Genomic DNA, 15,289 nt, shown 5'->3' on the forward strand with positions numbered 1-15,289 from the left:
TCACTTTTGTTGCTTGTTATAATTTATTTGGGAAAATAACATTTACTTCAAAAAATAACATTTATTTCCTTGTCTTATATTCAGTTGTACAATTTTGCCCCAAACATACCAACTATCTATTTTACATTTTGTGCAAAATAAGGACTAAATAAAGTTGTTTATTGTCTTTTAACCAAATGATTTTGCTGTAAAAAAAAACTTGTGTAATCTGAGGAATGTTACCACCATTTCTTTTACATGTGTGAATAGGGGTTAGTGTGGTGAAGTTTAATTGACTAACAAATTGAATTTGGAAGCATGTATTTTTTAAAAAGTTAATTAAATAAATTATTCTCTCCCTTATCTAAAAGTTTCTACATTGTAAACCTGAGCCAAAACCAAAAGTTAAGCAGTTTTTGTCATACATATTGTGTGACCCATAGAAAAACAAATGACTGTTCTTAAAGTTTTTTTCCCCTCCATGAATCTCTTCTATCACTGGAATAAACACATTTCTTTTCAAGGCTTTAAATACTGAACACTTAAATAATAATTTGAAGGAGGAAATTTCTTTTTCTGCTTATAATTCTCTTACATTTTATGAGTTATCTTAATCATATAATTATCCTTATTGACAGGAGAAAATGCTGAATGTGCTTTAATAGTGGGACAAATTTACACTTTTTCAAAGTTTGTAGGCATTTAAAAGAACCACACTAAAACTTCAAGTTGCAGGAAGAAATAAAATATCTCAAGACAGTAACAATGAAAAACAAGCAAACAACAACAAAATAAACAAAAACCAAGCAAACAAAAGACAAATTCTTTCAAAAACTTTGAAGTCAAAGTGGCCAAATGTCAGGAAATGTGCAGTCTTCTTTTTCTGTATTTCATAGAAACCATAAGTTTATTTCAATATTGATCATGATTCATTAGAAAACAAAAATTGTAAAAATTCTATTTTAATGTATTTTCCTTTTAAGTGCTTTCCAATTTGTGTCCTCTTTTTTGTAAAGCATGTGAAGTTTTTGAAATAGAAAGCCATTGATAACTTTTAGATTTAAAATGCAGTATACATTCTGGGGATTTATCCAAAGGAGCTAATTTAAAAGAGGAAAAAGTTATATGCCCTCAAATACCTAGTCAGCACTACTAACAAAAGTAAAAGATTTGAAGTAACTTATATACCTAAGAATAATGATTCATGATTAACACATCTATTGGGCTGAATATAACATTTTGGCTAAAAATGGTCATTATCAAAGCTTGGGAGCAGCATGGGAAAATACTTATGGTACAAGAGTGAGTAAAAAATCAAGATATACAAATAAGATGACAAAATAAAAAATATAAAACTATTACAAATAAAAAAACTGAAAAAATATTAAAATTAATTTGTGGAAATGCCTTTTTTTCACTTTATATTTAAATTTTTTTTATATTTTAAAATTTTAAGCTGTATTATCCTCTTAAATTTTTTTTCTCTCTCCAAGTATTTGTATGTCTGCACTGAAGGAAAATGGATCAGAACCCCCATCTTTAAAATGGAGTCAAGTTTCAGTGTTTCTGATTTCAGAAAACTGAATTATGTAACTAGACCAAACACTTCTTCAGGAAAAATAAAGGAGGAAGAGGAGGAGAACAAAAAGTATGGTAATACTTTTAAAAATCATTATTCTCAAGACAATTTACCCTGCAGCTATTCTTTTAAACTCTCACAAAGTAAATTTAACTCTGCACTGAAGATTAAATTTTCCCACAGAAGTGATGTAAGGAAAAAAAATGTAACAAATACAATGTTTACTAGTTGTCTTTAATTTTTAAAAAAGCCAAAGAAAAGAATGATGACAAATTATGGCATCCCAAGTCTTCCCACCCCTATTCCTAACCTGGGAGTGCGTCTTGACAAGAAATAACCCCTCTCTCAGGTTAATTTTAGAGCTAGACTCACTCAGAGGAAAAGATGAAGCACCAATCAACATCATTCAGTCCCCCCAACCTCAGTCTAAAATAGCCAGGTCACTGAGGCAAAACTGATTTGGGGGGCTAAAAAGGTCTGCATCTCACCCAGCTGTCTCCTTTCCCTTGTGTTCTTGCAGCCTCTGACTACACACAGAAGCTCTTGGTGGTGGGGGGTGGGGGAGGGTTAGAATTCAGTGAAACAGCTGATTTTTAAAAAGTACTGATCAGTTTATCAGCATTTGGTAAATTTTTTGTTTAATATATTTATACTTTTTCCTTTGTCATTTTAAAACATCTGAAAAACTGAGTAATTTCAGCTAACCTTTACACTTCTATTATACTTTTAAATAGAAAAAATCAAGCTAAAAGCAAACTGAATAATATTCAATTATTAACTTAAATTTGTTTCCCTTTGAACTTAGGATAGGAAAATGTGGGCTGCATTTTACAGGCGTTTAGAGAGTTGAATGGAGATTTTTGTGGGGTGTAACTGGCCTTTGTTTTAGGAATAAAGAGATAGAGTAGTGGACATGTTCCCCAGGGAGAAAACCTGAGAGGTGCTTCTATTAATTCCTGAAGATTTAAATTAAATGAGGGAAACAGCACTTAAGGTTTCTGGGACCTGGAATGCCCCGCCAAGTACCCTCTTCCTTGTTCCCCAATGTTAACAGAAAAGGTTTCAGGAAGCTGGGTTCCTATTTAGGGAAAGGCCAAGGAACACAACAGCCTTTCTGAGACCATCTTTTAGCCCTTTCAAAAGTAAACACACAGAACCAAGAAGAGTCCCCGGGCAACAGACCCACAAGATAATTTTTCCCCCCTAGCCTCCTAATTTTCCTCGCTCTACAGCTTGTATTAGCTTGCTTTTCACTTAAGAGAGATTATTTATTGAATGCCTACTATGTGGCAGGCAGTGGAAACTCGTTGGTTTGTTTAAAATTGTTTATGTCAAGAGCCAAGTATTAAAGAGTCTGAAACGGATAGGGTCGGAGGTATTAGGGGGTGGAATACAGATATCGCCCACCTTCTTGGATAGAAAACATTTTTTGTCTATTCAGTAACTCATGGCTTATAGTATTCAGATTTCTGTAGATCCATGGGAAAAAAAAAATCACAGAAGTAAAAATTCGAGAAACACGTGGCTGGCAAGAACAAAACGCGGATTTGGAGGGTGGGTTTGGAAGGTAGTGGAGATGGAGAAACCGAGTTGGAAGCCCTCCCCCACCCCATTTCTTTTCAGTGCGCGGGGAAAACGGGGTGGGGGACAAAGGTGCAGCGTGCAGTCCTTTAACTCCCGACTTTTGAACGGTGGAAAATCGTCTGCCAGAAGGGCGGTGCGCCGAAGTCGGAGCCGGCTCACTGACTCTGCAAACACCAAATAATAACAAGAAGGGAAAAAAAAAAAAAAAATCCAAGGCATTCATATCGGTGCAGCTAACACGTGTTGCGGAGTCGGCCCGGGCCGCCGGCGACTGAGACAATGGGGTCGGGGACCGGGAAAGGGAGAGTGACCCCCTTCCTCACCTGCCCTCGCAGCATGCGTGCCCCCGACAAAATTATTTCTCCCTCTCGCAGAACCAGGAGCAAACCCCCAGCTTCCGCCCAGTTCGGGGAGACTCCGGCTTTACTGGGGGTCCACCCCCCTCTTGCCCTGGTTCGCTGGGTAAAGGGGCTCCAGGGTCCCAAGGCCGTGCTCTCCACCACCCGCTGGCGCCGTCCCAGCCCCCGCCGCTGGAAACTCGTTGGCCTCGCTCGCCCCTCGGCCTGGGATCCCGGCTGCGCGTGGACCGCACGCCCGGCTCTGCGCCGCGCACCCGGGACTCCGAGACGCGCGGCCAACCGCCCCCTCCCCCACCGCCGAGACGGGGTGCGACCGCCCACGTGTCGCCCCTCGCCCAGTCGGGTCCGTCCCTCGGGCTCCCGGGGCCAGAGGATCCGGAACGAGTTGGTCAAAGGCGAGGGAAGGGACCAGGGCGGATCCGCTTCCCCCTCCCCAGGCGGGCGGGGAAGGCGCCGCCGCCCCCTCCTCTGAGCTGAGCTCCCGCCCCTCGCTTCCCCGAGCGCCGAGCGGAAATTACCCCCTCCCCCCGCGGGCCTGACCTGGGGACGTGGGCGGGGCTTAGCGCTCGGCCCCCCCAGCCCTCGGCCCTTCTCCCGCCTTCCAGCCAGGATCCAAATCCCGCACCCTAGAAAAGTTCCGAGACCCGAACCCGGAGCTGTGAAAGCTACCGTCGCTGTCGCGAGAGGGACGGGCGGAGGAGACTCCACCTGTCTGCCCCCGTGTCTGGGAGCGAGAAGGGGATCCTTCGGATCTCCACCCTGTCACTCCCTCCCTGAGACCTCCCCCTTCGGTTAGCCCGGGTCCGCTCGTGCGACCACTCCTCTTCCTTCTCTCCACCCCTCCCTCTCTCTCGGGGTCATCTTGGGCCGGAGCCGCGCTTTCCCCCAGGACCCCGAGACGTTAGAGTTCAACAGCCGAACCCCGGGTGTGAGCCATCCTTTCTCCCGAGGGAATCCCGAAACACGATTTTCTGCAGATCCCTGGTTTCCAGCCGCGATCCCCCGTGTTTTCCAGCTTCCCAGTCCCGCGCTCTCGGGGCCCCTCAGTCCCGGACTCCCCGAGGCGAGGGAGTCTCCTAGAGCTGGGGTAGGGGAGGCCGAGAACCGCCCCCCCCCCACACACACTTATTAAAGATCTAGGGGGAAAGCGCCTTTCTTTTGAAATCACCGGCTCGCCCGACCCCCTCCTGAAGACCCCAGAGTCCTCGTTCTCTTTGTCTCTCTCGGCCGTCCCCCGCCTGTCAGTCGCTAGCAGTTAGCTGGGGTAGGGTGGGCAAACTCCCCCCCAGCCCAGACCACTTGAATGAAAAATAACCGCACATTTTTCCCAACGTCGTAAGAGGAGGGAGATTTTGGGCTGGACCACCCTCCCCCAGCTAGGGCCCGGGTAGGGGGATGGGGGGCGGGGCGCCTCCCTAGGGGCCAGATTCTTGCAAGGGGGAGGGGGCAAGTAGAGCTACACGAAAGCAGCCCCCTCTTACCCAGCTTACCCGGGGGGTGAGTTGAGAGCCCACCCCCCCGGGTGGGAGTTTGGTGGGTTGGGCTGGATTGGAGGGCCCAAGGGCCCTGAGGCGTCGGGGGTCTTCCCCTGCAGGGTGGGTGGGGGCTTTCACCACGTGGCTTTGCCTTTTTTTTTTTTTTTTTTTTTCCGCTCCATTTTTTTTCAAGTCGATTTTATTTAGAGGCGGCGCCAGGGCGGCCGCGGAGAAACGTGACACACCAGCCCGCTCGGAGGGGTTTCGGACAGAAGGGAAGGAGCCGCGCCGCGTCGTCCGCCTCCCAGCGCGCCGCGGGCACTTCTCCCGGGCCTCCCCGAACTCTCCCGCGACCTCTGCGCGCCCTCCGGCCGCCCTCCCCGCCCCGGCTCCGGACAACTTGAGGGGTGGGGTGCAAAGAAAGTTTGTGTCTGCTGCCGCCGCCTCCCGCCTCGGCCTAGGAGGCTCGCCGCCCGCGCCCGTCCGCTCGGCCTTGCCCGGGACCGCGTCCTGCCCGAGACCGCCACCATGAACAAGCTGTACATCGGCAATCTCAACGAGAGCGTGACCCCCGCGGACTTGGAGAAAGTGTTTGCGGAGCACAAGATCTCCTACAGCGGCCAGTTCTTGGTCAAATCCGGCTATGCCTTCGTGGACTGCCCCGACGAGCACTGGGCGATGAAGGCCATCGAAACTTTCTCGGGTAAGAGTCCACCCCCTCCCCGGAGAAAGCACCGCCTGAACAACGGGGACCTGCTCCTCCTCTTCCCCTGCCCGCCAACTCCTCTTTGCTCCCGGCCTGCGGGGCTTGGCCTGGGTACCGACTTCCACCCACCTCCTCCGACGCCCTCTCGGTTCCCCCTTTGACCCCTCGCCGGTCCCTCCCAGCCCGAGATGAAGAGCTGGAGGTTTTAGTGAGGTGATCCCCTTACCCCCCCACCGACGGGGCGGGAGCCCCCGTTGGCAGGAGGGGAGGGGGGACTCGCCACCAAGACGACCCCCGCGTGGGCGTCCTTCTAAGTCAGGCCCTCGATGTCCGAGGCTGGACACCGCCCCCCCCCCCCCCCCCCCCCAGCACTCCCTCCCCGCCCCAGCACTCCCTCCCCGCCCCAGCACTCCCTCCCCTTCCTCCGCCCTAGGCCTTTCCGGGCGGGGAAGGGTCCTCGCTCGGCTCCTGATCTCCAGGGTTTCCGTGGGGACTGCAGCTTTCGGGCTCGACCTGAGAGCAGCGGGGTCCCGCCTCCCGCCCAGGGCCCGGGGCTTGAGCCATTTTGATTTGAAAGTGGGGCGTGAGCGGGGTGGCGCGGCGGCGGCGGCGGGTCGCCATGCTGCTTCCCGAGACCCAGGCTGGGCCGAGAGGCGCGCGCCGCGGCCGCCGGGGACCCTCCCGCGGGGCCCCGCTCCGCTCCCCCAGGCCTCGCCTCCGGGCCGGTCCCGACAGGTGACCGCCCCGCCACCCGAAGCCCTTCTCCCTGGCTAGGCAGGAAAATAAAGTTTCATTCTGCACCCCATCTCCCCACCCCCCGCCACACACTTTAGGAGAAACGGGGAGCCCTTTCTCGGCTCCCTCTCCCCACATCTGGGAGCTGTAAAGGTAGCCGGCCCACACGGACGCCCTCGCATCTCTCCCAAATCCGGCTCCCCGAGCCGTCCACTACTCAGCTAGCTTCAATGAGAGAACAAAACACAAATTCAGAAAACACGATAATGAATTTATAGAGTCCACCATTCCTCCAGCGACCTTCTCACATCCGGCTGCGGAACCCACTACCTGGATTCCTAGGAAAATCTCAAATCACACTAACCCCTGAATCACCCTAGTGTCTTTCTTCTTCCTTTTCCCGCCCCCTACCCCCTGTCCAAGCCCTCATATTGTCTTTTTCAATTTAATCTGTAGGGAAAGTGGAGCTGCAAGGAAAACGCCTAGAGATTGAACACTCCGTCCCCAAAAAACAAAGGTAGGAATGAGCTCTTCTCTGGGGAGGGGTCAGCCTGGGGATGCAGAGAGGCTGTGTTTAGGGGTCCATCGTGTCTCCAGGGGAAGAAACCCTTTACTGGCCTTCCCACCCCCAACTCCGGATGTTGGGGGCAGGGAGGGAAGATTGGCTAAGATCTTGTAATGGGTGGTTTACAGCTTGTAAAAAAAAAAAAGCTGGGGCTGGGGTGGACTAGGAGATGTTACTTGGAGAAGTAAAGGGGGAAAAGATCAATGGGGGAGAAACCTTGTGGAGTTTGTTCAGGTGTGTGGGGCTATTTTTGTAGGGAAGCTAAAAATCTTTTAAAAAGAGTTTAGATTCATGGACATTCAGCAACTTTTTAGCAGGCCTGTTTTTTCCACCCTTCTCACCATAATTTTTAAGTGAATTGGGAGAGGGGTCCCCTTTGACTTCCTAAGGGAAGTGGAATGAGTTCCTGGCCCCTAAAGAATTCTATGCTTGTGCTTTATATTTCTGCAACAGGCAAAGGCATAATTTTTTTTTCACAGACCCCTACCTCTAGTCCCTCCCCTCAGACCTAGTCCTCCCCTTCCAACTGGATTTTGCAAATACGCTTTGGCTGTACTATCCTTTCCGAGCCCCCCACCCCCACTCCTTCAGTCCATTGTTACAAGGGGACCATCTGGGGTGAGAGCTTTGTGTTCAGGCTGTGAGCTGGGGCTCTTTGGAGGGTCTAGAACTCCCTGGATGAATGGGTGTGTGTGTGTATAAGTGTGTAAGAAAGAGGCTGTTCCAGTACCTTCCTGTTCTCTCTTTAGCAAAGGGGGTACGTCTGTCATGTTATCCCCAAAACTGATTCATGGTTCATATCTTTCATTGAACTCTGGCTGGGAAGTATAAGGGCAGAGTCTCTCTGCAAACCTCACTTTAAACGTGTTGACAGTGCAGAATTTTCTCTCGTGTTGCAGTCCCCAGTAAATCTTTGATCCTTTCCCCCCCCTCATTTCAACTGGAAGCTTGCTGCATTTCAGGATAGTCCCTGGCTTTTCTGGGTGGGAGGGTGGAGGTGGGTGACTGTGCTTTTTTGAAGGCAGTTAAGAGGATCTACAAAGTTTAATGTGAGAAAAATCTGTTCAGTGCTTTAGCTTGAGATATTTAAGTAACATGGAACTATTGTATCTATAGATGATCAATATGACTTGTAACTATGGTTATAGAACTTGTGATTTAACCTCCAGTGCTTGAAATACTGTTATTGGAAAGGCAATTAGGGTTAAGGAATAAAGAGGCAATAAAATCAGAAGAAAGAAAAAGAAGTATTATTTATTATTTGGAAGCATTTCCTGGAGATGGGATTAAGAGAAGTATGTACACTGACATCAGTAGATTTACTGAGAAGATAGTGGATTTTTGAACTGAAAGCTGAGTGTTTGAAACTTGTTGATGGGAAATAACCAGAATAACTGGAATTCTGAAATATGTGGAATTTTTCCTTTTGCTTTAAAGGATGGTTTAAATTTTAAAGGGAATGAAGTGAAAAGCAAGAAAAATAGCAAAATGTGATGAAATGGAACCCCAAACATTTATATTTTAATTTTCATGGTGCTCTGTATCTTATGGATCTTTCCTCCTAAGCCATCTGCTTGCTTTAAAGCCATTTTTAGGCTGCTTCTTGTTCCCTCCAAAATGTATTACTGAGGGCTTTGAGTTGGGAAAGGGTGGGGTTTGTGAGGACTTGGGTACAAAATCTTCCTTTCCACACCCATATTCAAAGTTTTGTGTGTTCTCCCCCCTTCCTGAAACCATTTTCGAGCACAAACATTGAATCAGTTGTGTTTTGTTCCTCTGGTGGTAAGGCACTTCATTTTTCTAGAATGAATCAATTTTTGAAGTTTTAGGATTTAAAAAAAGGTTTGTTTTCCTGAAGTCGGTTTGCTCTATCATTTTGTGTTCTTTGAGGAGGCATGTTGTGGTATGTGTTTTCAGTCTGTCTGAAGTTATTTCTTCAGTTGGTTTGTTCCTGGCTTTTTTAGTTTTGTGGATGTATAGGACAGGAACTAGTTAATTAACTATGACGGAATGTATTTTAAGCAAAATGAACAATGGTGCATATATATGTATGTGGTGTGTGTGTGTGTTTGTGTGTGTGTATATATATTGTTTTCACTGTTTAAAAATAGAGGAAAACTCTTCTTGATGTACTCAGTTCCAAATGAACTATGGCTTTAAAGATTTCCAAGAGATTCATAAAAACCTCCCAACCTAGTTCCTAGGGTTTTTTTGGTTTTGTTTTGTTTTTGTTTTTAGAGGGTGGGGGTTAGCAAGCAAAAGATACAATATTTTTTAGCAGTTCCCTCTGAGTAACTGATTTTGAAGTATTAATATATTTTGTTTTAACCTTCTATCTATTTGATAAATACAGTTTGTTCCTTTTTAAGAACTCAAGAGAATGAACACTATACATTTAAACTGAAAACATTAAATTGAATTTTTTAGATGAATGGCATTAAATTTCTCTTGAGATCACCTTTCCAAATGACCTCTAAGTCAGTGTTGGAATTTTAGTCAAGAGTTTCAGCTTATTGTTGAGAATTTATATAAATTTACTGCCAAGTGTTAAGACAAAGGAGGGAAAGCAAAAGCATTTTAGAAACAATTGTGGAAAGCATTTGTATTTATTTATTTATTTTTAAATTTGAGACACTTGAGTAGTGAAGGTAAAAGGGTATCATCCTAATGAGACTTGGGTATTTTGGAAGAAAATTCCTTAATTTTTTAAGGGAATTAAATTTTTGTTTAATTGACCACTGTGTGTGACTTTTTCTAGAGGAATGTGGCCTAAAGATAGCATACCTCCTGTCAACTGGTGTCATCAAAATAAAAGGTGTTAAGGAAAAAAAAGAAAAGATGTACTCCATTTCTATAGGTGAAATGTGTTCAAGATGAAGACTTTGATTTTATTAGGCAGGTTAGTGTTGTTTTTTCTGACTTAAAATGAGGTGGGCTAATTGAATACTTTCCCTTATATTTCTATCAAAAAACACACAAAAAATGGTCTTCCAGCCAAATGAAGTGTGAGAACTCTCAGAAGAGTATGTATTCAAACTTTATTCTGATTTTACAGTTTAATTTTTAAAAGTTGGTTGCTTTAAAAATCTCTGTAAAGGGATGGCTTGTGAATGGCAACAAGTATTTTTAAGTGATTTGTGGAGATGCTGAAGAAATAATTGGATCACTGAATGTATTCAAAACAGACAAAAATTTTGCCTGCAGGAATGGGTTTGCCTTTAAGGAAAATTGTTCTTATGGGCTGAAATGAATTATAAGAGAAGCAAGGGAATGTCTTAAAAAGAAAAATAACTTCAAAGGCGGAAAAGTACTAGCGTTGGGAGTATTTGCAGGCACTTTTGCCATAGTGGTTATAGCTGAAAGGTACATTTGACCAGGTCTTCAACAAGTAAGTTGAAAGTAGAAATAGTTTGACACTTTTAGTAAAAAGGTTTTCTTAACTAATAGCCGTTTTTTTGAGTTTTAAATAAGTTGAAAAAAATCAGTTGATTCTTAATTTTTCTGCACTGTTTGGAGGAAAGGTGGAAATCAATTCACTCTTTCCATTTTAATTGTCACCTAGAAAGTAAATGTTTGCAAATTAATTTTTTTCACTGCTAGAGAAATCCTTAACTTAGCGTTTAGTGCTCCGTATTTGAAAATGACTTTCCTAAAGACAGTGGTATAAGACTGTCCTTTGGAAGAGCTGTAGGTTTCCAGAACCCTTGGCTTTCTAACCCAAAGTAGATGAAATTTTACTCCAATGGTTTCCCAGATGGAGAACTTTTGCGTAAAGAGGTGGAAGAATTGTAATTCCCATCACTGATTTATTCAAAGTATAGTTAACTGCTCCAAATGTAAAATTGTAATGGCATAGACTTTGCTGGAACAAGAGCAAAACATTGTTACGTTAACCATTGGAAGAATCTTAATTCAAAGCTTCAGAGCGTCTAATCTTTTAAAATTACCTTAATATATGTCATTTGAATCATACTTTATGTGTTTGAGTACTTTTAAGCCTCGTTTTTTTGAGCTTATTTATTCTATAATGTGTAACAAGTCAGTTGACAAAGATACCATTGAGATAGGCTTGTGAGTATAAAATTTTTAAACTAATTTTTTTTTTCAGATCTGGTTTAAAGTGAAAAGAAGGAGACCTAAGTGCTATTTCCAGACGTTTAAGGGTTTTTGTGATGAAGAGATATAGACTGGTTATACGTGTGTTGATTTGTGTGTGTGTGTGGGGGGTGGTGTTGGTGTTGGTCATGTTGTCATTAGAATAAATGTATGAACCAAAGGCGTTTGAAGAACAGACATTTTGCCAACTGTTAGAATTTAAATTCCCTCTTGTTCGCTCCCCATCCTCTTAAAAGCTTCTTAAAATGTGGCTAATGCCTTCCAGAAAGTGCAGCTTAGATTTTGGGATGGGAGTGTTTGGGAGAGAAAAGGGGAGGAAAAAAGCAGCAGGGGAGACTGGAAAAATCAGACGAGTTAGTCCTGGGTTGGAAATTCCAGACGGGGAAAAAAAAGAAAGAGAGATGGGGGTTGGGGTGGATTGCCCGCTTCCCTTTTAAAGAGGAGCGGCCGGAGGCGCACAGCGACCGACGGGAGAGGGGCTCTCAGGCACCAGGTTTAGAAGACGGTGTTAGATTCAGCCCAGGGCAAGGCGATTTTTGCTTTCGGAGTTGCCTGCCTTCCCTTCGCTTTTTCAAAAAGCAGAGAAAGTCGAGGCGGCGCTGGAGGCGCTTCCTGGAGAGCCCGCGCCGGCCCCGCTGCCCTAACCCTTCCCCGCCCGCCGCAGCCCCAGCCCAGCCCCGGCCTCGCAATCTCTGCCCGCTCCGCGCAGGGGCCCCCGCCTGCCTCTGAGCCAGCCCCTGCCCGGGAACAGACGCAGGCCTGGGTCTCCGAGGAGGGCTTCCTTTCCCGGGGTCCCCGAGACCCCTGGCTGCGACTCGTCGGCCCACAGCCTCGTTTTGGTCCTGGGAGCCCCCAGATCCCAAACCTCGCCGCGGCTTACCCGGGCTTCCACACGGGGAGAGGTCCCAGGCCCCATGGTGCAGACCTTCCAGCGCCCGCGCTGTCTCAAGACCTTTCCATTCTAAGGCAAAAGCTAAAGGCTGGTGGGTGAATGTGGAGTGAAGAGGCAGAGGAGACAGGAAAAGAGCGGGTCGGGGGAAAAAGAGGATGAGAGAGGGGGAGAGAAAATGGAAGTGCCTCTAGTTGCTGCCCTGTCCCATAGACCTGAGGCCCTTAGCCATGGGGCATAGAACCTTGAAGAGTTAACAGAGGGGGATAATTTTTAATCTTTAGTAGATAGACTGTGTGTCCCCACGTCCCAAAGGCTGACTGAAACAATAACAAAGGGAGTAATAGTAACCAGAGGATCTACCATGGGTTTTATTTAGTTGTAAATGATTGACAACAGGTCTTTCAGTTGGCCACTGGTGAGGCTGTGGAGATCAACCAAGTGTTTGACTCCATGTTAATGTCAGATTTGCATACCATTTCCACCTGTGTCCAGTCCATACCTTTTAAAATGTCTGTCAAAAGAAATAAAAGGTCTGTCCTTGAAAAAACGTGGGATCGAAATGTATGCTTTTTTGGTAATTGATTTGATGGGCTGGAAAACAATCATCCAGGAGGGCGCCTGTGGTAGCAGCACAAACAGGGAGATGTCCAGTCCTCGGTTTGTTAACTGCGTTCTAGTAGAAGAACCTGGAGTTTGTTCACAGGGGGCTCTGTACTTTTTAGCAGGTCCAAGGGGTCATCCTAGTATTGAACAAGCAGAATCAGCTTTCGAAGACCAGCTTCTCCTTTGCAGCCAGTAGGTTTGCAATAAAGAGGCATGGAGTGAAGGAGGAAGAGGCTTGAACAAGCTTTCACCCTAAATGCAGACTGCTGAAGTAAGATGTGTGTTGATTATGGGTAAATCACCGGAGAAGAGTAGGTCTGGACCTCATCATTTTAATATAGTTGGAGAAAACTTGATTGCGAAACGCTGAAATGTAACTGTATACAGAACAAACACCACCAGAAAAGCAGTCCTAGTGCAGAAGTCCAGGCTTCCAGGATCTGATGTTCTGGTCGTGTGGCAGAGAGCATGGCGAGCCACCAGTAAACTGCTTTTGTGTGAAATACAGAACAAATAACTGGAAGAGTAAAAAAAGAAATTTTCGCTAGATCATCCAGATATTTTCAAAACCCCTAAGGACAAGTCTGATTTATTAGACAAGGGGCATTTTGGTGGCTAAAGGCATATATAAGTGATTGGTCAGGATGGGTGGGAACTTTGTTCGTAGTTTAGGCGGGGAGGTTGTGGAGAAGATCCCTGTTAGAGAGGAGACAGAAGTGAAGGATCCCTTTTCATTTTCTCTTTTCCTCTACAGCATATCTGTTTTGTGGATGTTAGTCAATCCTTTCAGCATTTCCTTAGGAACAGTGGGTTAAGGAAGGCTTCATTTTTACTCATTTTGAGTTAGTTTCAGTTAAAAAATTAGTTTTTCATCCAGATGTTTTGGCCACTTGGAATGGAAAATGTTAAGTCTGAGTGAAGTTTGATTGGATGGTTTAATTTAGTTAATTGGATATAGTTAGAATCTTTAAGAGGAGAAATGAGAGAATTTAGAAATTTTTAAAAGATTGTTTTGTGTAAAGGTTGTTTATGGAGTCTGAGTTCTTTGGCAACAGGAGCAGGGAGGACAGGAATCATTTTCAGAATTCTTGAGGCTCAAGGAGAGAGGAAGCACTAATATTAGGTCAGAGTCTCATGACCTTCCGTAGGTCCCTCACTCAGTCCTACAGAAGTGTGGACACCTTTCCAGGTGTCTCCAGAGATCTCCGAAGAGTTTTGGAGTCAGGCAATGACTGGGAAACTGGAAAAGTTAATTAATCTCCTTGAGCCACCATTATGTTAACTGTAAACTGGTGCTACCACACATTAGCTATTCCTGTTCTTTGTTTTCCGTATGGACTTATGCCTCCTGTCTTTGAACTGGGTGTAACCATTGGGGTATTTTCCTAAGGCAGTAGGTAGGGTGTTCAAGTCCACTTCTGTAAATATGGTGTGCATTTTATGTGGAACAGTGATGGATAGGCATATTGAAGGGGATTTGTGTGTAGGATGCTTTTGATAACCTGTGTGCTAAAAGGAAAGGCCACCTTTTGGGAGATAGAGATGAAGCTCATCAGGGCAACTGCCAAGAACCCCTAGATATGGGCCCTGCCATTGTCTCTTAACCATCCTTTTAGGAGAATAGAGCATATTTTCCATTGTTGATGCTCTCAGCCTGGACCAGGATCCTCACTGAAATTTCACTCTGGTAATACTGTCAAAGGTGCTTGTAGGGTAGGGAAACTGATGATAGGAGAGCTCCCCTAATTCTGCAGATGAGGTAGGTGCTGTGAGAATTCCGAGTCAAGGGGACTCTTAAGTCCTCTAGAAGGTCTGAGGAAGGAAGAAATGAGCAGCTTCCCCTACCTGGTAGGAGATGGGCATGTTTGTCTTGAAGTTCTGCTCTTAAGCTAAGAAAGTAGGCATTCAGGAGTTTGGGGTCCCTTGGATTCAGAGGTAGTGACTGCATCCATGGCTCCCCTCCCTGTACCCTCTTAGATGGCAAAGCCATGGTGGTCTCAGTCTGTTTCCCTGGTCTGGAAATAGTCTCCAGAGGTGTACTCCGGACCCACCTTCATGTCCACTTCCTTTCTTTAGCCCTTTCTGCTCAAAAGGTACAAACATACCTACCCACAGACTTAGAGTCCCTTTCCACATCTCAGTCCAGAGAGTGAGGATTGAATCTTCTCTTAGTGGGGTGGGGAGGGGTAGGGCTTTCAATCCGGATGTGGTTTTTGACCATTTAACAGGCTTGTGACTTTAATCAGTTACTATAAAGGGTTTTACAATTAGTTTATGTGGAATGATGTGTGTTGCCTCTTTTCTGGAGTGGCATTTGGGATTGCTTGGGGCTTGTCAACTTTCCATTAGGTACTCTTGAGGAGGAGAAAATGAGGGGAGACAGGAACTAAAGTGGGGGCTGTTGGATGGAGTAAACTTGTTGGGGCTATCTATTCAGAATTAGACATTTATGCCACTTCCTCCTCCAGGTCTCTAAGTTGCTTGGGAGGAGAAGTCCAACTGTAATAGAGAGCAGTTGCCTTGGCAGGATTTGGAGACGGAACCCTAAATTAAAGGGCAAAGACGATCCTTCACAGACGTGGCTGTTGGTGGCTGCAGCCAGTTTGTTCTGAGCGAGGACTGGATGTAAATAAGATGTTGGCTGAGGAGACAGCCGGGTTCAGAAGAATAATCTTTTCACTTCTTTTCTGGAGTGT

The 15,289-nt window shown here is 45.7% G+C and overlaps 1 protein-coding gene across 2 annotated transcripts in view; it reads left to right on the forward strand.

Moving 5' to 3' along the window:
* Nucleotides 1–5,067: 5,067 nt before the first annotated feature.
* IGF2BP1 (insulin like growth factor 2 mRNA binding protein 1) overlaps nt 5,068–15,289 on the forward strand; it is a 46,776-nt gene continuing 36,554 nt past the window's right edge. Inside the window, exons 1-2 of one of the 2 annotated variants that reach the window (XM_006049697.4) lie at nt 5,068–5,679; nt 6,874–6,934. In XM_006049697.4, the coding sequence (XP_006049759.1) occupies nt 5,505–5,679; nt 6,874–6,934 (236 nt within the window). In that variant the 5' untranslated portion in view covers nt 5,068–5,504. The remainder of the gene's footprint in view (nt 5,680–6,873; nt 6,935–15,289) is intronic. The other variant, XM_006049696.4, reaches the window with a different exon arrangement.

This window comes from Bubalus bubalis, chromosome 3 (assembly GCF_019923935.1).
Source record: "Bubalus bubalis isolate 160015118507 breed Murrah chromosome 3, NDDB_SH_1, whole genome shotgun sequence".
In the NCBI taxonomy this organism is placed as follows: Eukaryota; Metazoa; Chordata; class Mammalia; order Artiodactyla; family Bovidae; genus Bubalus; species Bubalus bubalis.